Source organism: Echiichthys vipera (genome assembly GCF_963691815.1).
Source record: "Echiichthys vipera genome assembly, chromosome: 11".
Lineage (NCBI taxonomy): Eukaryota > Metazoa > Chordata > Actinopteri > Perciformes > Trachinidae > Echiichthys > Echiichthys vipera.
The window spans coordinates 7,076,718-7,100,366 of NC_139836.1; the positions used below are offsets into that span (position 1 = coordinate 7,076,718).

Here is a 23,649-nt window from a genome sequence, read left to right on the forward strand (position 1 = left end):
CTCCTTACCGAGTAAATATTATAATATAAATAGATCACTACTGTAAGAACAAGCTGGAATAACTACAACACTGGAGTCGTCTTCTTACAGATCTGTGGGCCATTTTGGTTTTGGCGTTAAATACAGTGACGAGGGAACAAAAACACTCAACAGAACAATTACTGTCTGCTAGCACTGCTTCACACGTGTCGCCTATGCAAATGGTAACACTTCCAATATGAGCGCGTATTTACGGCGCAACTGCCCAGCAACATTGTCTGGAAGCAGCTCGGCTGAGCAGGTAACACCGGCAGTTTAAAAACAATCGTCTCTTGCTGATGCCTTCCAACAAGCCTACTGTACTGGTTCAGAAAATAATATATATAATATAATAACAAGTTAGAGGTGTAGGCATGTCATCCAATCAAAACTCTCAATCCAGGCCACACTGTGCCATCAAGCACATTTTTCAGCACTAACATAACTACCAACCTCTATAAAAAAATGCAGTATTAAATTGGAACTGGCTAAAGCAGAGAGCCTAGCACTGTGAAGAAGCACTGAAAGTGTGAAAACATTTTATACATACTTTTATTTATTTTATTATAGCCTACAATCCACTTGAATGTGTCTGAACGTGTCCGAAACCCAAGAACCGAGGTACGTATTGAACTGAGGGCTAACTGTATTGTTGGGTCCCTAATTTTTAGACATTGTACGTTTCTATGTCATCGTTTCGTTTCTGTCTGTGCTCTATTTACATCTATTTTTAATCATTTTGTGTCTTTGTTGTCATTTTTGTCTCTTTGGTTGTTTTGTGTATGTTCAAACACACACAGAGCTTTCACCTGGGAGAGCAGAGTTCCCGTCTCATGAGAAACTGAAACTCAACGGTGACTTTTTTAGTTAACGTTCTCACAGTATTTCAACCCAAAACACATTCTTGCCGAAGAATAGGATGAAACAAGATAACCTAATTAAAAGAGCTCCAGTCAAACCTCTAACAGTTAAAACTCGATGTATTTCATCCCCATTCCCCCACTCTCCTCTCTCTGCTTATCAGACAACAAATGTGACACAAATTCAAATTCAAAACTTTTTAGCAATATTTTAGAAATGACAACGTTTCAATTCATATTTTCTTTTTTTATGGCCAAATTTAAAATGCTTATTTTAACAGGTGGATGGGAATACAACTTCTGTCTGTCCAGTAGTAACTCACAACTGTGTGGGGATTTTTTAAACATGAAGTGTTGATTTTTGTGTTTTGTGTGTTTTTGTTATTACTGACTGTACATATAAAAGTTAAAAAAAAATATTTAGCATGCTTTTACATTATTATCAATTAAACACAGATGGCATATTTCGGCCCCCCCCCCCCCCCCCCCCCCCCCCCCCCCAGAAGGCTGGATTCTTCAGAGTAGGGAGTGTTCTTTAGACAGGAGCTGGTGGATCATTGGAGGATCCAGGAGGATTCAACTCGTGAACGAATGAGAGCCTGTCTGGGAGTGATGGAACCATGAACCAGGGACTGCCAGAGCAACATTCTGAACCAATCACAACAACTCAATGACTTTATTGCGCTAAAAATGCTTTGTGAGGACGGCTCTCTCTCTGTGCTCCTGCAGGCAGGCAAAACCTTTTTTAGTACTCTGCCTTTCCTTGAGTAAGAACACGACAAGAGCACATGAGAAAAGGCTCAAAACTCAAGGGGGACTTTTTAGGTTAACATTCTCACATAATGTTCTTTAATATTTTAACCCAAAACACAATATTTTTCGCCACAAACATTAGTCCTGTTTGACTTCACAATGGTACAGAGCATTACAAAGTGACGCCAAAGGGTCCTGACCAAGCTAACTGTAACTCTTTAAGAGATCACCATCTTCTGAACCTATTGGTGGGTTCAAATACAAATCTATGCGGCTGGTAACCACTGATGATGCCCATTGAATGGAGCGATAACATTCACACTGCTGGAGCCTCATATTTAATGTTTTTAGGAATAAGTTAAAATCCATGAAATAAGGACTGCGGATGTGTTTTCTCGTCTTTTACAGTGTAGTCACAACAACAAAAGATCTCTTTGCTGCCAGTGTACACAGGATGTATGAGTAGAGCAACTAAACTTCTCTTGGAAAAAATGTGAACCTATCTATCTACCAAGCCCCCACCACAGTGAAACTGCAGTTCTCAGAGTGTCCAGTTGGGGCAGGTTTCATAATAGAGCAGTTTCTCATTGACCCCCATGTTAAACAGGCTGTTTTCACAGCATCATTAAACCTATTTAAGGCCTGGTACAAAAAAACCTTCTAGTCTGTATGTGTAGGTCATATCTCCATGACAACACTGAGGGGGGTGATTTTTTTGGTACCAGACTAGTTTTTATTTTATTGGAGGTTAAAGTTAATGAATAATTAGGGGAACGGCCTCTTGAGTGACAGCTAGCTGTTGGCCCTCACTTCTCCTCAGAGGTAAACATCAGCCAGATGGACGTATCTCCCTCCCCCCAACGTCACATACATGCCCCTTTTTGGTAAGAGGAAATGAGGCGGAGTCAAAGTCTGACAAGATGGAGACTCCCATAGGCGATTGACGATTGGATCAAGTTGAGAGAACTTGATCCAATCGTTGATCAATTGAGAGAGAAGGTAGCAGAGAGAAGGTAGCATAGCCGTCGGACCCCGACAGCTATGCTACCTTCAATTTTTTATACAGTCTATGCTACCTACCTATTAATTATTACATAGCATTATATTGTATTTATAATTGCACAATACAAACTTTCTAAATGTTTTCGTTTTATTCTAGTTATTCTAGTTCTAAAGGTTCCTTTGGTTTCAGATATAAAGCTATATAGTTTCATGAAAAATATTGCGTATATGATTTTTCACTACAGTATGAATAGGCTCCATTGGTGCATATATGTGCTGTGCTGCGGCCTGGCTGCTCACCATATGGCACCAGGGACATGGAGAATCTCTCGCCCTCTAGTTTTCCCTCTCCGTGCCAAGCTCTGTTGTTCCTCCATCTCTTCCCCTCCCTCACTTCCGCCAGAGAACTCACCATGCTGAGCTGCTCGGATGTACTCTCACCTCCCCCACTCCCTCGATCCCTCCTTCTATCCTCCCATCCTTTTCTTATATGCCACTCTCTCTTATTCTCCCCTCTGCTTTTTGATATTATATTATTTGATTGTATGAGAGACAAGTATTTATCTTGTCAGCCATTAGTGTTTGCTCTAATTAGTCTCCAGCAATAGTGTTCTTTTTTTAAGCATTGGAAGTTTTGGATTATACTAAGGAAGAACAGATTAATTGGCTGGGAAATCCCAACAGTGAAGAACGGTGATGATTCATGCCAAAAGTGACAGTTGGGATTTAATGCAGTATGAGTGAATGTGATGCGTCTAACTGTAGCTCACAAAAGCAACTCTCTCCTGTAAGTCTCCTGTCCTTCCTCCTCATGCTCTCCTCACCTTCCTCTTCCACCTCTTTCATATACTTCACTCCTTATCCTCACTCTTTCTCTGCGTTTGAAACTCTTTCTCTCTTTCGAACTCTCTTGTGCCTCCCATATTCCTTTGAAATGGTGATCACCATTTTTTCAGGAAAGTGTGTCTCTAAATGTAATTCATTGTGATTCTTAAAATGAATACCATCAACGCCCTGTCACAAGTTGGGTTTCACAAATTCCGAGAAAATCTGCAAAAGCAAATGTGAATGAAAGCCTTTTCCATCCACTACTGTTATGCATTAAACCATTATACCCTTGCAGAAGAAGAGGATGTAACAAGATAATTTAATTAAAAGAGCACCAGTCATTATCCCTTTGCCCCACTCTCCTCTCTCTATTTATCAGTACACAAATGTGACACAAATTCAAAACTTTTTAGCAAAATTTTAGAAATGAAAGCGTTTCCATTCATATATATTTGTTATGGCCAAATTCAAAATGCTTAATAAAACAGGTGGATGTAAATACAACTTCTGTCTCTCCAGTAGTAACTCACAACTGCGGAAAACATGGAGCAAATGAGAAGAGGCTTCTGCAACAGTGAAAGCCCAAATAAGCATCTTAATACATGGCCATTGTACTGTATCATAAAGAGACACTGTATGACAGGTAAAAAGGATATTTCTCTGTCACAACCAGTAATTCTGATGATCCAGGTTCAATTAAAGAATAACCTAAACCAGTCTGAAATGGCTATATTTCATTAGATTAGACTTGTGCTGTGTTCACAACAAACATGAAGTTTGATTGCGTTACTCGAGTCATGCTAGTTTGTGGGATCATTTTCTTTTACTGGTGCAAAGTGCACTGTTTTAGATTCTGAGGTAGTTTCTTTCTGTCATCTTTCAAAATATGATTTACGGGTCCAAGCCTCATATTTCTACAACGCAGCAGTGCCGTGTTCCCCGAGTTTTTAAAAAACAACATAATTGTCATTTTACCTCTTTCTTATTGATGAAAAAGATCATCGCCCCGCCCCCCTAACGGCACCCCCTGCCCCCCTTGAAAGGCAAGTCAATTGTCTTTAATTGTATTTTCTGAATAGTGTCAGATCCCAACAGGAGTCATCTAAGGATGCCTTTCCTATAGAACAGCTCTATACTTTGTCCTTTTAGTAAACAAACTAAACAGCCCTATGGTATTTATCTGATTTAAACAACAGCATGTAAATTCTGTCTCTATATGGTTGCGTGTTTACAATTCTCAGAAAGCGTTGGAGAGTAATTTGTTCAAAGACCGTTTGTTAAATTGTTTGGGAAGAGGCTCCACTCCTAACGGGAAAACGAAACTGAAACTTATCAGACATCCTTTATTATTTAGAAGATGATTCACTCCGCAAAAAAAAAAAAAAAAAGAATTAAACAAACTGAAATTCTTTATTTATTTTGTTTGGATTGTTTCTGTTGGGGAACATAATTTGGACCTTTTGGTCAATTATTTAAAAGACATTTTCTGATGCCGAATGTAGCTCATTAAGCAACACACTTACACTAATAAACTGAGTTGGCATTGTGGCTATGATTATTGCTTCTATAATTGTGATCCTGGTGATTTTGTGTTGAAGTGTGTTCATGAATGTGTTAACGCTGAATAATTTATCCATGTGGGGATTGTCCTTTATTATGAACCTCATCATTAAATTGTCTGATTAAACACCGGCTGGCACGCCAATAAATGAACATTAGAGCCACCCGCTACAGTGCGTTGGAAACACATGAAAACCATGATTCCTTTAAGGCTTTTTTGTCTTTGCCCCCCAGAGGTAAACACTGCAATGGAGAAGTGTCTTGGTTCGTTAACACCACCCAAAGGTGCACACAGCTGACCAGTCCACTTTGATGACCTGTAGCTATTAATTGTGATAGGATTTCTCTGATGGTAACCAGGCATTCTATCTCAGCTGTGGCTCTCTGGTGAGTGGCAGCTTCATAATTGGATCGTCAAAAGCAATAAATATTCACTGTATCTTGCAAGTCAAACGTCGGCTGGATTAATCTGGTTTGCTATAACGGTATGAACCCAAAATAAACAGATTTTCCTGTGATTTAATTGTGACAATGGATCAACAGGATGCTGAAATAACTACAGCATGGTGCCAATTTGTAAAAAAGTCTGAATTCTTGCTTTTTCAGATCTGTCTACAAGACAAGAAAGCAACCTTTTAAAATGTTTGTTTTCTGAAAGAAGTTTGGATCGATGAGAGCTATGCTATGCAAAACAATTTCAACGCAGATTAGTTTAGGGGACAACTTTCTTCCTCAAGTATCAAGTTGATATATTTCAACTCACATTTATACGTGAATGACTTTGATCGCCAAACCAAAAGTTTGCCTCACATTTAGTTTAGATTAGACCAATAGTCCCATATTGGTTTTAGTCATATTTAGTCAGCCTCATCATTCTTATGTTTAATCCAGTTGGGATTGACTAAAACGAGTCAAAACACAGACAAAGAGAAGCACGACCATTTCAATCAAGTGTTAGTCAACATAAATACTCATCAAGGATTAGTTGATATTAATGAAATTTTAGTCTCCCTTTATTCAAGACTAAGAAATAGCGTTTTAATCAAACGTTAAGGCTAAAAGAACTGGTAATGTTATTAATTTCAGCAATACATGACATATGGCCCACAGATAATAGACTCCTATTGTTAAAAACATCAACAGAGACGTAATTCTGTCATTTTCTAGGCCTTAGTGTCCAATATGTTTATATATTCCCTAAGTTTCATTTGTGCACTACCATTGTTTGCATACAACACAGGCTAAGACCTAGATGGTTACATCCAACATATTTTATTCAAACCCCAAAACAAATTTACACCTAAAATGCTGTGTGTTTGAATAAGCAGTAGATGTCATGGAGCCATTCAAAATAATCAAGACATCACTATCAAATAGCAAATTCATCGTGTGTGCTTAAGCATAGATAGCATGACAAAAAAACATCCCCTACATGTGTTTATTAGATAATTGTGACCAGGTTATAATTGGAACATGTCAGTGTTCTCTGGTGGACAAACTTCACAACTATGTTCAGATTTATCTTTGGCATTTCTGTGCTGCAATGTCTTGTTATGTTTATAGTTCAAATCCAACATTCTCCAACAGATCATAGTGCTTCTCCTAGAGTTTTATTTATGCTTTCCCGACAGTATGAGGCCCACCATCACCAGCTCATACCTTACCATAAGCTCAGTTATAATCCCCTTATAATTGATCCCAATGCACTTCAGGTAAATGTTAATGAGCACACCATTTGCTAGTGCATGCATGATGCCCTATAAATCCTTATAAACACTGCTTCAAATGATATAAATAATGATGCCGGAAATATAATGAGCTTAATACCCGTAAAAGCTATTTTTAGGACCTTTGGACACCTAGCATGTTACCTGGTTAGGTGGCTTGAAACAAATACTGTTACCACTTTTTCAATGAGTCAAAAACCATAGACAACCCCCCCCCCCCCATCGGTCAACTCATCAATTATTGGCTCCAGGGTCCCAACCTGGCCTTTGAATAAATGGACTAGCAACACTCTGAGGCCCAGTGTTCACCAGCCATGAAGGTGTTGGTCAAGTTCTGGAAGCAGACGTATCTGCCAACTCATTTGCTCTAGATTTCTAGCTGGCCAGGTCCTGCTGAAGCCAATCAAAACTGTTTATCTCATGTGGGGCAGCTTTAGGACGATGACCATCCAGTCCACAGCTTACAAGGCTCACGAAACCCAAAACAAACTGTTAAACTAGACAGCGCTGATCAAATATGAAATAAGCTAATGTTACTGTGTTGCCTATTTTACATTTAAGTGTACTGTTCAGCTGTAATCTGATAAAGTTTGTGACCTGGCTGTCATTTTTTTCTGCTTCAAAACAAGCCAAACACCGTCTCAACTTGCATGTGTTGCTCAACAATGTATACTCATTAAGGTACGTACGATATACAAACGTTTGGAAGATATCTTATGAAACAGTGAAGTAGATTGCGAGACGTTGACGGACCGAAGTCACCAACAGACCGGAAGTGGACCTCATCCGTTGCCTTTGGTGTAGGTTTATGCAACACAACTACCCTTATGTGACAGGTTTTAGCCTACAAAATGTGACAGTTAGGGTTAGGCATTAAAAACCACTTGGTTAGGATTAGCAAAAAAAGGTTGTGGTTTTGTTTAGTACGTCCAGGATCCGAACCCCGCTCGCGCGGGTGAAAGTCCGTTGAAAATACACAAAAATGCACAAATGACTGCACATTACTTTACATTGTTACATGTAGGAAAATGCACGAGGACAACCTTGGATAAGTGCTTGGTTGCAGGCATATTTAGTTAGTTAGTTAGCGTCCAGAGGCATTTTGCTCCGCATCGTTGATAACTCCTCTTGGAAATCGGAAAAGAACTCAAAGGTTCCAGACTAATACCCTTTTGTAAATAAGTGTAGCGATATCAGGCTAGCAGGACAATAGCATTTACCACCAAATGAAGAGAAAGTATGGGAAGAAGAGTGCTTGAGACACTTAGCTCTGTCACACAAACTTTATTACTTACTTACTTACTACTATTGCACACACATACAAACACACACACGTGTAATTGGACAAATACCTAGGGAGGACTATTTTTGGATTACAATTAAGATGAGATAAAGCACAGAGTTTAGAAGACTGAAGAGACCAAGCTCCAAGAAATAAACAATAAAAGAACAAAAGATAACGATAAGGAGAGAAACCGAGAAAGAGAGAAAGAGAGAGGGTGGGATGAAGGGCTTGATGAGAGAAAGAGGAGGGACAGATGGAGAGAGCACCAGAGCCAACAGCAGAGCTAAGTGGGTAGTGTGCTCCCCAGACAGCGCTCCATATGGCCTGGCAACGCCATACACAGCCAGGCAGCACAAACACACATATACACAGCATGTATACAACAGACACACACAGCATGTATACACATACAGATACCCAAATACTCCTCAACACAAACAATCACACGTAGTACATATTCACACATTTCCATGTACCCACACATACTGTATACAGAGCTCGCTCTGAGGGGGAAGCCATCCCCTACTCTCTAAAAAAGTCTGAAACATCCAGTGTGGTATATTGATATACAGTACTCTTTAACAATGTAATTTGTATTAAGGGTTGTGACATTTACTGTGAAAACAATCAAAATGTTATGTTGGATTTGTAATGTCAGTGTTTTTAGTGGTGGTTGCAGCAGAGACTCGTCGGACTTAAGAAGCTGCCGGGCCGATGTGGTAGATGAAGAGGAGCACTTCTTTTGCATCTGTACAGCTTTTCCAAGCAGTGCGAGTGCCTTCAGCTGCGTTCCCAGATTTGTCACCAATTAGAAATGGCTCTATGTTTTGTTTTATCATTGCTCCAAACTGGCATGTTTGCCTAATTCTACAGCCGTCCATAAGGTGCTCATTGGGTTAGAAAACAAGGACACCTTTGTCTGACATCTTTGTATAGTTCAAAAACAAAAATCTGTATGCTTGCACCAACATGGCAAAATGCAGAACTGTCCAGCTCAACCTTGGACAGTTAATTGTAGCTGTTATGATAAAAGTGCACTCGCCAAAGTAATTGCTAAGATCTGAGAACATGGCATCATTTCTGCCATAAAATCTGACAGGAAAAAGAAACATGAGGGCTGAGATCAGACAGCTTGCAAACAAGCAGTGTAGCCAGAGTATAAAGTACTGTTTTAATGGTTAAACTGAAAGTGAGGCCCCTTGAAATGCAGAGTAACACTATTAGCACAAACTTCTACAGCATACTGTAGGTTAATGTTAAACCAGGAGTTAGGTTTGTAAAGGCCTCAGTATGCTTCAAACAAAGTCCAACAGCATGTGTACCCTACATCCAATGGCAGAACTGAAACGGCGCTGCTCAATCAGACCCATCTGACAATCACAGTATAAACAAGTGCAAACCCTTTTGCCTTTAGATGTGGATTGACAACAAATCACAAGAATAAGTTAATTTCAGGCAAACTAAACCCTTAAAGTCCTCCTCCAGACTTGTTTAAAGTATGTAAAAATACAATGATTCACTTTAAGTTGAACAAGGTTTCCTACAACACATTTTTTTTAAAGAAAAAACTCTGAAAAGGGACTGGAAGCACATCTACTCTTCTCCCTCATTGAGAAATTCAAGATCTGGACTCGAGCCCCACCCACCACTGCCTGGACATGAAGCAGACAGGGACGGGTGCACGTGAGTCCAGCTCTGCACTGTCACGCGTGTCAGGCAGAGGGTTACTGAGTGATGGGATTTAGCATCTTATTAAAAGTATTTATTGTTATAACATCAATGTTTATTGCTTGAATCTTTCTTTGACAAGAGCTGACGGTATATTTAGAACTGTAGTTTCACTTTCACGGCGCTGTGTCAGACTGTGTCGGATTGAACGTCTATAATGAAAAACAACTAATGGGCAAATATACAAAGTAAATGATGCTGATGATTAAACAGGAGCAGAATGTTGTATTTCTTACGCCCAGGTAGATTTAAAGCCCAGCCAAGATGTGCTCTGACGGTGCTGAATCCTGATTTATAAGAAGATTTTTTAAGAATTTTGCAAGTTATAAGTTGTTTTCACATTTTTGGCAACAGTATTTATTAAAAGGCTTATATTTATACCCAAACAGACGATTTATCATGGTTTATTGGGGGAAACCAAGCTTTTAAAATCAGACATTCAGCACCCCCAGAGCCAGAATGGAATAATCCATTGTTTCATAACCACATTTTGCGCATTTTGCTACGATTCGACTGTGAGATTGGCAGTCGAATCAGGCTCCTCGTCTAATGTCGACTATTCAGGGTCACCCCTAGTGAGTAGAATGCTATATTCTTAGAAAAAATAAAATCCAAGTTGAACATAAACATCATACATGTGTAAAAAATCAGCATGTAGACTAAGCTCTATAATCATAAAACATTTGGTTCATACCATTAAGTCATATAATTCCCATTCCTTCCTACAGACTACACAAAATATCCAGTTAAAGCACAAAAAAAGTCCTATCCAGTAAAGATGGAACTCTCTCAAGCATACAGAAATGTAAGTGAGTGTGTCAAGTCCCTCTCCGGTCCCTGCTGGAGTAGAGACTCATGGGAAGACCAGGATAACAGCCAATCCCTGAAGGAAGTGAGGAAGTGACTCTTTGCCAGTCCCAGGGGTCACTGAGGTTACTACGGGGCTGCTGGGCCATCGCCATGGTACCCTTCTTTCAGGGGACACCTGGCCAATCACATTTAGTGATGTGAAGTGTAAACACCTTTACACTGCATTACATCCATGGTGCCTTTACAGAAGCATGGGGTTTGTGTTGCCAATAAGGATGGCTGGACCGAGGAGTAGAACATCCTTTGCATTTGAGAAGTAATGAATGTAAAACTTTACAATGTGTTTTGTTTCATGGAGTAAAATTCATAATGGGGTGGGATTATATGAGTTAAACTCGCATATGCAAAACTTCCACATTAATAACATAACTTTCAACAGTGTTGCATGACTAATAAACATGGGGTATTGCATGGGAAAATGGTAATTTGAAATGCATTTAGTAACAGGTCATTAATAACACACATTGTCACCTAGTGATATTATCATTTGGAAGCCGTGCATATGGTGATTAACTACGGCTGAAGGATTACGTGTTCCCCTATTAGTCTAAGAAACATCTACAACTCCTGGGCTTATTAAAAGTTTCAAACCCCCCAAGAGATTAGCTCAAAAGTACACAGTGGTCAAGTTTAGAACAAGCCATTTTCTCTGACAGTGCTTTCAGATTGCCAGCAGCTCAATCAATAGCTCACCAGAAGTCCATTCTGTCTACACTGAAATGATCAACCTGACAAACGTTTGGCAGGAACTGACCATCAGCAGCCAGGTTTCCCTGCCCACTTTATTTCCTACAGACGTTATAATAATTCTGTGAATAAACATTATGCCTTGAGAAATACACAATGAGTAGTTGATGTCTGCCATCCAGGGTTTCCCTGAGCAATGTTTTTTTTACTTCCTGAAATGAGTAGCCCTGACCAATTAAGTTAATCAGATTGCACATTTCCAGCTAACAATGCTAATCTTACTTAGTAAATGTTTCTCCGACTACAAGTCAAAAGTTTATAAATACCACACCACACATGCCACATAATTTTTGTACCCTATGGGCCTTTCCTACCAAAGTTGCCGCTGGGTTCTGCAAACATCTACCATCTGCTGCACCCAAAGTTCAACCTGTACTTTGCTCGAAGCAGCAGCAAACGGGTGTGACATGGTGAAACCCATTGGAAAAAATGACCTGCTGTTAGCACGTAACTTGGTCTGAAAAGCCTATTAGTTTCAGTGTGATGAAAGTAATCAATTCAAACCTGAGACATAACTCCTTTGAATGTATCTTGCTGTTAGCTATCCAGCAAAATGATGAAGATAACAACCAGGCTAACACAGATCTTACTTTTTGGGGGGCAATGTTAGTCTTAAGTGTGTTAATTTTGCATTACACATAAAAATGTATCCATCATAGTGGAATAGTGATGGTCAACGCAGTTCTTTTCTGTTTACTGCGCTTCTAGAATCTGATCATTAAAAAGATTAGTTAAAAAGATTTGTTCACAGAATCGTTCAGTTCCAGCTGCACGCAGTCCCACTCACTGAACTGAGGCAGGGCTCAATGTTCAGTTCAGCTAACTAACAAACTTATTATCTTATTAACTAACGAAGTTACTTGGATAAAGATAGTATTTGCAAACTTAAAGCTCAAGTCCTGCGCTATTATATACAGCACATATAAAATATCTGGTACGACTTCCTCCTTTCAAACAATCCAAACCTGAGAGAGAGTGAGCTTGAGCAACTCACTAAGGGCTCACAATCCCTGTGTGGTATGTTCATTGAATAAAATGCTGAACATGCACCGTTCCGTCGTTCTAGTGCTTGACCGGAACTCTGACTTCGTAGTCCCACTAATGGAACTGAAACATGGCCGAAAGTTCAGTTCATCCTGCTAACCACTGAACCTAGAATGGTCGTTCAAGTAGGATAAGCCATATTTAGCAAAAATTACTGATAAAGTAGAAGTAAAAAAATCAATGAAATAAAGGAAATAGGCTAACTCTTTGTCACCCTTATATACTGTGTGCTTGTATGTGACAGATAATGAGAGAGAGAAAGATCTAGTATTGTGACAAAACACTGAACCACCATGCTATGGCCGTGTTCAGAAATTAGCATTGCGTGACTGCAACGTGGGTGTATCTATTCAGAAGGTTCCAGAAAAAAAGCGGGTCCTAAGGCAATAAAGCTAAACCTGAGTAATGAACAGTACCTGAAGCAAAAGGCCACCATCAACAGTTTTTGGTCAAAACGCCGGCAAACCGAGTCAAGTCAAGTGGCAGCTGGCCCATAAAGGACGTGAGGGTGTCGCCCCTCCTGCTCTACATCAACATTCATTCATTTTTAGTCAATTTTGTTCATTCATTATTTTCATCCTATGATTACAATTGCATGATGAATGAGTAGCTTGTAATGCATTTTCTGCACAAAAAATTACTAAATGCAACGAATGCATTGAAATATTTATTTTATCTCTTTTCTCTGTCGAGCTGAGCTGAAGAGATCAGATCACATCAGCCCAGTTCTTAAGACCTTACACTGGCTCCCAGTCAGCTAAAGAATGGATTTGAAAGTTCTGCTACTGATTTGCAAATCAGTGAATGGTTCTGGTCCAGAATACATGAATGACATGTGAGTAGAGTATAAACCCAGTAGAGCTCTGAGATCTACTGACTCAGGTCAGATAATGGAGCACAGAGTTCAAACTGGACATAGTGAAGCAGCATTTAGCTGTGATGCTGCACACAACTGGAACACACTACCAGCAGATCTGAAATCAGCCCCAACTGTGAGCACTTTTAGATCCAGGTTAAAAACATTTCTCTTTTCATTTAAACTTTATCGATTTTATTTTATTTTACTTTTTTATTCTTCTTTGCTCCGGATTTTAACAGTTTTTTTTGTGTTTATGTTTGTGTTTTTTAAAAAAAAATTTGTCTTTATGTCTTTATGTAAAGCCCATTGAGTTGCCTTGGTATGAAGTGCACTATATAAATAACGATGCCTTGCCTTGCCTTGCATGCTGTGCTCAATGGGACAAATACATGGGACCTTTGGGCCAAACTTGTTGTCAAACAACTTGGAGCGTATCAGCATGATGTTAAATTTGAGCAGACAACCAGTGAGAAAGGAAAAGAATATGATCAATCATTTATCAAGAGGTCTGTAAAAACTTCATGGCTAACTGCCTGTTATGATCCTCAGGAACTATCCTCCTTTTCCAAATCAAAGGAACAGCTCAAGTCTGGATAAATACTGGAGCAAATGACCTGAAGAACCTTTCTGAAAAAAAAACATGAAATCCCTCACTGTAAATTCAATACAATTATTTGCGAAATTGAATATAGAAACATCTGAAAGAAAACAAAGTATGTTTGGTGATGTTCAGTTCAATAACAAAAATGTGTCAATCATCTTAAAACTGTTTTTGAGGTTATTGATAGGAACCAAATAGAGACAATATGAAGTGTGTCTGTGTACATTATCTTGACACAATCGTCTCACTGAATCTTGCCAAAACAGGTTATATTTTTCTGAGAGAAAGTCCCCCCCCCCCCCCCCGAAATAAATTCCTCCAGCTGCCACTGGTCATATCAATTTAATTTATAAACCCAACATCACAAATCATAAATGTGCCTTCAGGAGCCCGGCAGTCCTCCTGGTTTGCTGTGGTTTGCATTAAAATCACCGTATAGGCATAAATAACTAGTGGGGAGGAGAGAAGTGACTGTTATGTCTGAAAAATAACGTGGGGAATACTGGCCGGAAAAGGCACAGATTGTAGAATGTTATAAACAGGGGCCATATTGTGGGATTCCTCAGAGAAGCAGATGTGCTCCAGCTGACTTACTCTGTAATCCCACCTCACCCTCTGATCCAACAGCACACACACACTCCAACGCACACATACAGCGCACACAGAGAGAACATAAACAAGCTTTATCCTTTGATCATTGTGCGGCAGAAAAAAAAAGACATTACTGGCTGCAGAGGTCACTGCCAATAGAAATACGTTGAAACTCGCATTTCGACGTGCAAATAAACCAGCGGGGATGGAGATGCTCATGTAACATCAAAGGGTAAAAAAAACGACATTCTGTTTCAGATAAGTTTGCAATTCAAGTACGTATTAACAACCACTGATCAAATAACCAGACTTTACACAAACACAGTAGTGAAGGAAAGACGATCACCAAGCTGAGCCATTATAAAGAATCGCTGCTAACAGCCCATCAAGCATCCAATCCTCACTAATTGGAGACGAGATGGAAGGGTTTATTCCAGTGAAAGCTAACCTCTAACCACCTGCATATTCACTATGACGTTAGTTGGCAAGCTCGAGAACGGATTGAAGTGTTTAATGATATGCAAGTTAAGAGAAATGTAGAAGTAAAGAGTTTGGCACCACTGAAGCTGAAATTAAAATTTCCAATGGGAATTTGCATGCGAAACAAAGTTTACTTTTAAAAATAATCTAAAAAAATTAATTGTAGTTTTTCTGTTTTGTATTGCAAATAGCATTAAATACTTCAATACTAATGATTCTCAGCAGCTTTTGTCATAGAGCTCAACAGTGAGGTTCTGGAAGTGAAAATCCCAATCGTTTCTCATATTTTGACCATCAACAGTGGACTTTCCACAAGCTATGAGATTAGGAACCAATGTTTTATGCTCATGTCGAAGCCACAGGTCTGTATGACTATTCTCAATCCTGTTTTAAGAAAGACATGTTTTATCCACAATGTCATTGAGAAGTACTACACTACCCACAATCCTAAGTGTTACAACAACGTCTCTGGTGCAGCTCAATATTACTGTCATTGCTCCAGACGAGCAGCTTGGCAGGAGAGCTGAGCAAACTGGGAGACACCCAAAGCATCTGAATCCAGAAACTCTACGGAGGAGGACGACAACATTAGCTAACAGGACTCAACAGGAACTGGGCTGACTTATCACACTGACCGTGCCCATCTTTACACAGTAAGCTATGTGGTGGCTGTCTGAATATTAACTCACTCTGAAGGTAAATAAGTGTGCTACTTGCATTAGCTTCCTAATCAAAAGGCATTAGCTAGCTAATCAAAAAGTCTAAATGAGTTGCAATGCCATTCACCCTTGAGTACCATAGAAATGCCATAATAATGGCTTGAGTCACATTTGCAAAATAGCCACCAGTTTATCTTTTATAGTGTTGACTCATCCAAGGTGTAAAATAGATTTCACAACAAAACATGACATGAGGCAAAAGAACAGACTGCCAGCTCTTGATTGGTAGTTTTTTTTTGAGCCACTGGGATGAAATTACGTCAAAGTGACGCGAAAGCAAATATTAACACCTTTTCTAAATTCAATTTCGACGAGGTGATATAGAGTTGGTGGTTGTAAACCAACTGTTGCAACTCACCGGACGTCATTTTGCTGCGGAGGCTTCTTCTGCCCAACCAGGTTCACAGTTCTTGCTTGAATAGGCTTCTCTTCTCTGAAACACACAGAGTTAGGAAAATGTTGTTAGCGCAAAACTCCACCATTCAATTTCTTCTGGTTTCTCTCTTTAGTTTATTCATTCATTCCCAGATTCCCTATTTACAATTTTTAACAACAGCTTGCTGAAAAAGGTTCTGTAGATTTTTTGGACAGACTTTACTTGCCATCCTGCAAAACATAAATGTTTGCTTTTCTGCCTCTCATGTTAATGTAAATTAAAATAGTTGAATATGAGCATGAGTTCAGACCACAGACTGTAGAAAATATTGATTGTAGCCACAGTGACATCACCAATTGTTTTGTGGACCTTCATTTTGAAGTCAGGAGTTTGGCATAAGGCTGTAGCCATTTTGGTATTTTGGAGCCAGAAGTGACCATATTTGGATAAGAAGGGGAGGTAGGTCAGGAGCGCTGAGTTAGCGCTGTTGTTTCAATGGCGCTGCGCTAAGCTAAATGCTAAACAGGGAAATGTACGGATTTTCAACCGGTTGGCGTGAGTCATCTAAAATTGACAGTTTCCCTTATGTTACCAGATAACGCTAGCGCTAAGTATCTAGGTGCAACCACCAAATGCTGACCAAGATATTTTTAGGCGACCAAAATGATACAATTCACATTGATGAAGGAAAAAAAACATTGTGAGAGGACTGAAGATCTAATATGATAATACAGACACCCAAAAAAGAAGTTCATGGCTTTTTAAATGTCCACAGTGACGAGGATATGTATCGCTAAACCTCTATCCTGTTTGACAGCTCATCATGTATCCTAGCCTTAAAGGTTACCCTGCTTCATTGTCTATATTGCTCTTAATGGGGCCATACATCACAAACCGAACATCATGCTGTGCTGAAGAAGACTTAAAATTAGCGATTGAGACCATAAACTTATCAGGAAAATGTTTACTGAGGTAATACATCAAGTGACAAATAGGGTCACTGACGTGGAAACAACCGGACTTCTGTTGAAGCCAGCCATACCCCTGCTGGACATTAGAAAGAACACAGGTTTAAGGCACTTCCGCATTGGCTTCACTTTTCAGGCCCAGAAGCTACGTCCACTATTGTTTACACTCTGTGGTTCAGATAGCCCTGCTTCCACTGCTAGCTGTCAAATGTCAATATTTCCCTTTATAGCTTTATAAAACATTGCGTTTTAAGGCAATGGAGTTCGGTTTGAAAAGCATAAAAGCTCAGTACCTACTTTGTGTCACCTGAGTTCAAATGACATAGTACTCACTCAACCAAACGAATCAAACCAAAAAAGGCAATTGCTCAAAATACAAACTGCTCATGTAGACTCTCATTGCAGTGTCGAAGATACCTTTAGGCGTCGATGACAGGCTTTAGACAACAATGACATGCTTTCAATATGTCCACTGACACATTCACGGTGTGAATTAAAACCATCTCATCCATAAACATGAACAGTGGGCTCTGATCAGTCAGATCACAGAGGAAACTCAAAAGAGAAATCCCCGTCAACACCCACACTGTCTAAAACAGACATGTCTTTTTATCGTCAACACCGTGGGTGCCCCTCTCATTATGAGACACTTTCTGCACATAAGGAATGGTGATATGTCTTTGTTCCTCGTCGATTCTAACCATCCTTTGCTGTACTTTTTAAAATAAGGATTGATTGAGGTAGTTGTGCCATCCTACTATGGTAAAGGATACTAGTGCTACCTTTGAAGTGATGCCATCTTTAAAGTAAGTCTAGGTTTAGGATATTACTGGAGTTTGGTGTCTGAATACAAGATTAAAGGACAATACCAGAATGTTTGGAAGTTGTAGCTTTATACATTTTCAAATGCATGCTGCACAGTTTTAATTTTATGATGTTCGGATATTTCAGGCTTCCATTGGTTTCTATTCATTTCTTTATGGCATTGAAAATAAATAAGCAGACTCTTCAAACTTGCTTGAGGTGTGGAATCACAGTAAACATTCAGTCTGTGTTTCGTTCTGCTTTTGTCAGTCTTATTACGGATAATGGGGCTTTGGGTATCGGCTGATACCAGTGTTTAATGAGTAAACTGTGCACCTCAAAGTGTGTGAGTAAACGGGATCATTCTTTTAAGTGTAAGACAACATCAGGATTTTTTTAAACATTGCTAACTTTGTAAAAGAAAATAGGACAAATAAATACATAGAAATTAACTTGAACACTGAAGTCTGCACTTAACTTTTAATGAAACATAAAAGTAAAATCATTGATTTCTAATTAAGATGGATGAACTGGTCCATATCGATCCTCACTGAATTAAAAAAGAAAAATGTCATTTTATAAATTCAGTGTTTCCATTATCAGTTACCATCGTTCAAGACAGGCTGACAATTAAACTTTTAGACCAATCGCTTTATTCATAGATAAGTTTAGATTCATACTCTGTATTTGCAGATTCCCTACACTGAAGTAACAGAACAGTATCAAGAGAAAGCTGGATTGTTGCATCCCCCATAGTGAATGGACTGAAACATCTTTATGGTCCTTTAAGAGACTACACTCCTGAATATAAGAAAAGGCCTGCCTTTAAGTTGTTTTTCTTGACTTTCTGGAATGTTTTACAGCTCTCTTGAAACAATTACACAGTGAAGTTCTTCCAAAAGCTGACATTTTACTTTTTTATATACCAAATAACATAATGATATTTTTGAATCTATATTATGCCTTGTAGGTAGAGAGTGCAATGCATTGCAATTTTTCATCCACTTAAGCTTTTACAATGGATATATGTGTGTTTGTGTATTATGTATATGTGTATTAATTCAGGGCTGAGACAAGTCCAGCACGTTTCTACCTTCAAGGTGAGGCCACTATGATAAACTAGTTCTCTGTGAAATGAAAATAAGCGATCAATTACTTCCAGAGAGTGAGGCTAATACTTACAAATCAGTCCAGTGCTGTGAGGAGGACCATCCTAGCTGCTCAAGTGTCACGTTGAATCCCTTGTACTCGATTGTATCAATAAAACGCATGTGTTTGAAGTGAATTCTTGTGTTTATAATACAGCAAGTGAATGCTACTCATTGATCATTGATGCTTTGTTGTGTTACTGTAGGGAGGAGCTTTATTGTCCTGTACTTTCCATTTATGTAACTGGGATTTAGGCCATTAAAGAAGGTATACAGGATTATAGTGCAGGTAACTTACATACATTTACAGTTTATCCATCTTTCTTTCTGTAAATTAAATTCCCTTTTATCATGTGCCAGTTTACCTCATGATAATTATAGACAGGATGTCATTGTTTACTCACTATTTATTTACCATTACATCATTGTCGCTAACAGAGTCGTATGCGTACATATACTGTGATCCTATAGTTTCTAAAAGCAGGGCGACTGATGGTGAGCATATCTTCAAATTCTCATAGGAGTAGTGTATTCTCTGCCTCTCTGCATTACAACCCACACTACCCTACTGCTAGTACACTCACCATGCATGTATTAGTCAACCAGTGCAGCTTTTCAGTGCAGATCGTAAAGACGCACACACACGCACACACTGCTTTGCTATGGCTATCTCCGTCCAAACAGGGATGAGAGGAAACGGTGCTGAAGCCAGTGTAGGTTTAGACATGTATGTGCTGACAGCCTGCCTTATTTGCAGCCGCTTCGGTATGACATGAGTGAATCTATGGCTTCTATAATACATTACTGAAAATGATGCATAGCCACTTAGAGCCGGAGCTATATATTGGACATTTCCTTCTTTAGATGCAATGAATCGATCTTCCATTCCAGTGCTGGGCTATCAGTCCGCACGAAGGGCTTAAAATAGAACAGGGACGTAAAGCTTGAGGAGCGCCTCGCTTAGGTGGGTCGGCCTATCTTTCAATCTACCCATCTATGCGTGCAGCTCCGTGCAGACCATGCAGAAAACATAAGAAAGGCATCGTTCAACTTGATGCATTTTCTGGTTCTGGAGAAAAGGGGGGTGGATGTGGATTCGTTTCTGTGCCGATCGCAGTGACAAAAAAAAAATCTGGAGGAGACTTTTTGCCATACTAGTATGGAAGGAGGTGGTTCGGAGGAGGAAGAGGAGGAGGTGGATGCACACAGTGAACAGAGGTCCTTCCTGATTCCAAATGACATTACACAGGCACCTTTTCTCCCCGTTATAGGCCTACTGGTTCTATAACAGCTTGTGTGATGTCTGTTGCAGAAGCACTGGCCTACATACAGTGCATACGGCTGGGAAAGGCTCAACCGCACCCCAGAGCTGAGAACAGCAGCTGTTGAGATGGATGCTGCACAGATAAAAGCCAACAGGGAGGGTTTTTACTTTTACTACTCTCAATGCCAGGCTTTACGGGGCTTCCGCACAACCCTTCTGCATCTATAAATGAAATATCTGGGGTAAAGTCCAAAAGATACTCGCCACTGACTCAGGCACCTATAGTGGTGATATTACAGGGAGACGAGTGAAAGTTCAGAGAAATCTGCTCTTATTTTTCATCTGAATGGAGCGGTGATGCTGCTGATGATGGGGCATGGTGACACACCCCTTCATCCTCCCACCGTCCTCTTCTTCCTCCATCCTGAGCAAAGTTACACCTGACCCAACGCTACTCTCAGAGTGGTGGGAGTAGTGAGAATATTCAAACTGCAGGTGAACCTGGTCTACACTGGCCCTGTCATGGTTTCTCTTGCATGCAGCTGTAGTCTACATGGGCCTGTAGTGAGTGAGTTGTGTGTGAAGGGACCTGCAGGATGCACACACACACACACACACACACACACACACACACACACACACATGGTCAGATACAGTGGAGTGATGCTGAAACATTTCATCCATAAGAGAGAACGGAGATGGATGGACTTCTTCAGAACGGAAATAGCCCAGGCCCAGTGTGTGTGTGTGTGTGTGTGTGTGTGTGTGTCTTTCTCTCTCACACACTTTCTCCTCTCTCTCTCTCTTACTTTAACATGGCCTCCTCCTTCGCCTCCTCCTCCCGTTGCCGAGCCAGCACAGCCATGATGATCTTCCTCTCATCCTCCGTCAGATGGCTCAGGTCCGGCTCTGGGATGGCCGGGGCGACGGGTGGGCGCGGGCCGCCCCGAGGGCCCACCGAGGCGAACATCTTCCCCACCACCACCACCACCACCACCACTTTCCCTCTTTCCTCCCCCTCCTCTTCCTCCTCCTCCCCCTCGCCTCGGTCGGGATCACGGATAGAAAACCCGCTGGCGGAGCCCACGGATCACGACATGGCCCACGGACAAAGCGGCGGTCGGAGCGACTGATGCGGAGTTCCCATGGCGGCGGTGGGGGGCACCCAGGGCGGCGGCGGCAGCAGCAGTGTCGGTGCTAGCTGTGATAGTAGTAGGAACGGTGGTGGTGGTGGTGGTAGCGCTTCGGTTCCCGGTTGCCGTTTTCAACCTCTCCTTCTCCCTCTTGCTGCTCCGCTTTCTTCTCCCCCCACCCCCCTCCCACCGCCCGCCCGCCCGCCTCTCCCCTCCACCACCTCCGTTTTACGGGGAGCCCATTTCTCCGGCGGTCGGTCGGGATGATGGCACACTGGAGGGGGATCTCGGTTCCTTCCTTCGGGCCAGGCAGAGAGGGGGGTCTCCTGGAGGCGGCCCAGGGCTCCTCCGGGCCGGCTGTGTGGCTGCGGGGCGAGACGGCGACTTCTTGTTTTCCAGCGCCGCCGCTGATGCTGATGCTGATGCTGATGCTGATGCTGCTGTCAGGGAGACGGAACCGTCAATGGGACCGCAGCCCCTCAAGCGCGTTCACTTCACTTGCGGCGGGAGCGCGCAGCCCTCATTTGAGAATGGGGGGCTCCACTCACCGTTCAGATGCGCGCTCACGCCAGCACCCTTAGAAATGAAGGGTTCCTCAAGGGTGCACCGTGGGTTTTATAGGACCATGATCACTCACGGAAGAAAGAAGAATCCTTTATCATTTTAGTTAACGCATGAAGAGCTGAAATGTATGGTTATGCTAAATAAAGCCAATAACCAATACAAATTATTTATTGTATTATTTGCACGGATTATTTAAGTAAAATGTCTTAATTTGTTAATCTGACACCGCCAGATGGATTCATTCACATAATTCTCATTTTCTCAGCATATCCACCTGGGAACTCTCGTTCGGAAATCTTTTGGGAAGGGGCGAAAATACTGGTCCCTGATTGGCTGCACCATCACCAACATACAGGCCAAATCAACCAATCAGATCAATGAAGCGTATGACAGACGAACACAGCATCGAGGCAAAGCTCAGAAAGTAAACAACATGTCGTAAAGGCTATTTGCCGTTTGTGTAACACAAATTTACGGATAAAAGTCACAATTTCAGGTGCCCGGTCCTTATTCCAACATATTGAGCGGCTTGCTCAATAGCTGTGCTCATCTCATCTGTTGAAGCCGCCATGTTCTTTACACTAAACAGTCACTTCTCCTTTCGTCACACGTAAATCCGACTCAAACCAACGCTGATTGGTTCACTCAATCGCTATCAATTCATCTAAATTATAAGGCTACTTTTGCGATTTAGGTGCAACTTCAGGGGTTTGAAAAATTGGGGTTTATTAACAGTTAATTACTGTATTGCAATAAGGACTTTTCTAACGGGTTGCCTGTGGGATAAACAGCTTTTATTTAATGTGTGAAAACATCTAATATTGACCATCCCTGAATGTTAAGCTTAAGTTGAACATCAAGTAATGACTTTTATGTCACTTTTCTCCTTTAAATATCCTTAAACCATGCACATAACCAATTAAAATACCTCAATATATTACAATTAATTCATATTATAATTATTCCCTTAAACTCTCATTCAAATATATTTACATTATTACACTATTTATGAATGACCATCATTATTTATGCTTAAATGAATGATATATGAAAAAACTTCAGTTTTATAGTGTATACCATTATTCCAGTATGTGACTGAGCAGGAGAGCAAAAGTATAATGCCATAAGACAAATAAAAATGAATGAAAAATCAAAAAGAAACTTAGGCTGTGCGTATGGTAAGTGAAGTAGGTCAAAAATAAAATGATTTGTCTTTTCGTAACAGGCTATATAAGAAATACTGAATGCAGGAACCATTTTGTGGTATTGTGTGAAACCCTTCAGACTAAGAGTGTTTGCACCCTCCTCCTCCTCCTCCTCCTCTCTCCCACCAATCATTGCGTGTTAGAATGACGCGCATCCCCTTTTTTTCTCCTTCCTCCCTCCCTCTCTCCCTCCACTCCTTCCTTCTGTCCTTCCTCCTTATCCATCCTCCAGCAGTTCCCAGCTCCCACCACACTCCCACGCACACACATACACTTACACATAGACATACACACTACTTCCTCATGCTGAAAAACAATCTGAATGGAGCCTGAGGTTTACCACATAGCCATGCACATGTATGGCTATAGGGTGACATTTACAGTATGTCAGTGTACAACATTTTAATTATAGGCTATGTGGAGAGGGGTCCCCAAACATTACAGTCCAGATACATGAGAACGGGTGTTAGCTGGGAAGTGTTAACCACACAAGCTGTAGCTTTAAAAGAAAATAA

General features: G+C 40.6%; 1 protein-coding gene across 4 annotated transcripts in view; it reads right to left on the reverse strand.

Moving 5' to 3' along the window:
• Nucleotides 1-21,202, reverse strand: part of rims1a (regulating synaptic membrane exocytosis 1a) — a gene marked incomplete at both ends in the record, with an annotated part of 118,539 nt that extends 97,337 nt beyond the window's left edge. For all 4 annotated transcript variants that reach the window (XM_083923460.1, XM_083923458.1, XM_083923461.1 and 1 more), the window contains 2 exons: nucleotides 16,031-16,105; nucleotides 21,042-21,202. In XM_083923460.1, coding sequence (XP_083779586.1) covers nucleotides 16,031-16,105; nucleotides 21,042-21,202 — 236 coding nt within the window. The remainder of the gene's footprint in view (nucleotides 1-16,030; nucleotides 16,106-21,041) is intronic.
• Between the last annotated feature and the right edge of the window lie 2,447 nt (nucleotides 21,203-23,649).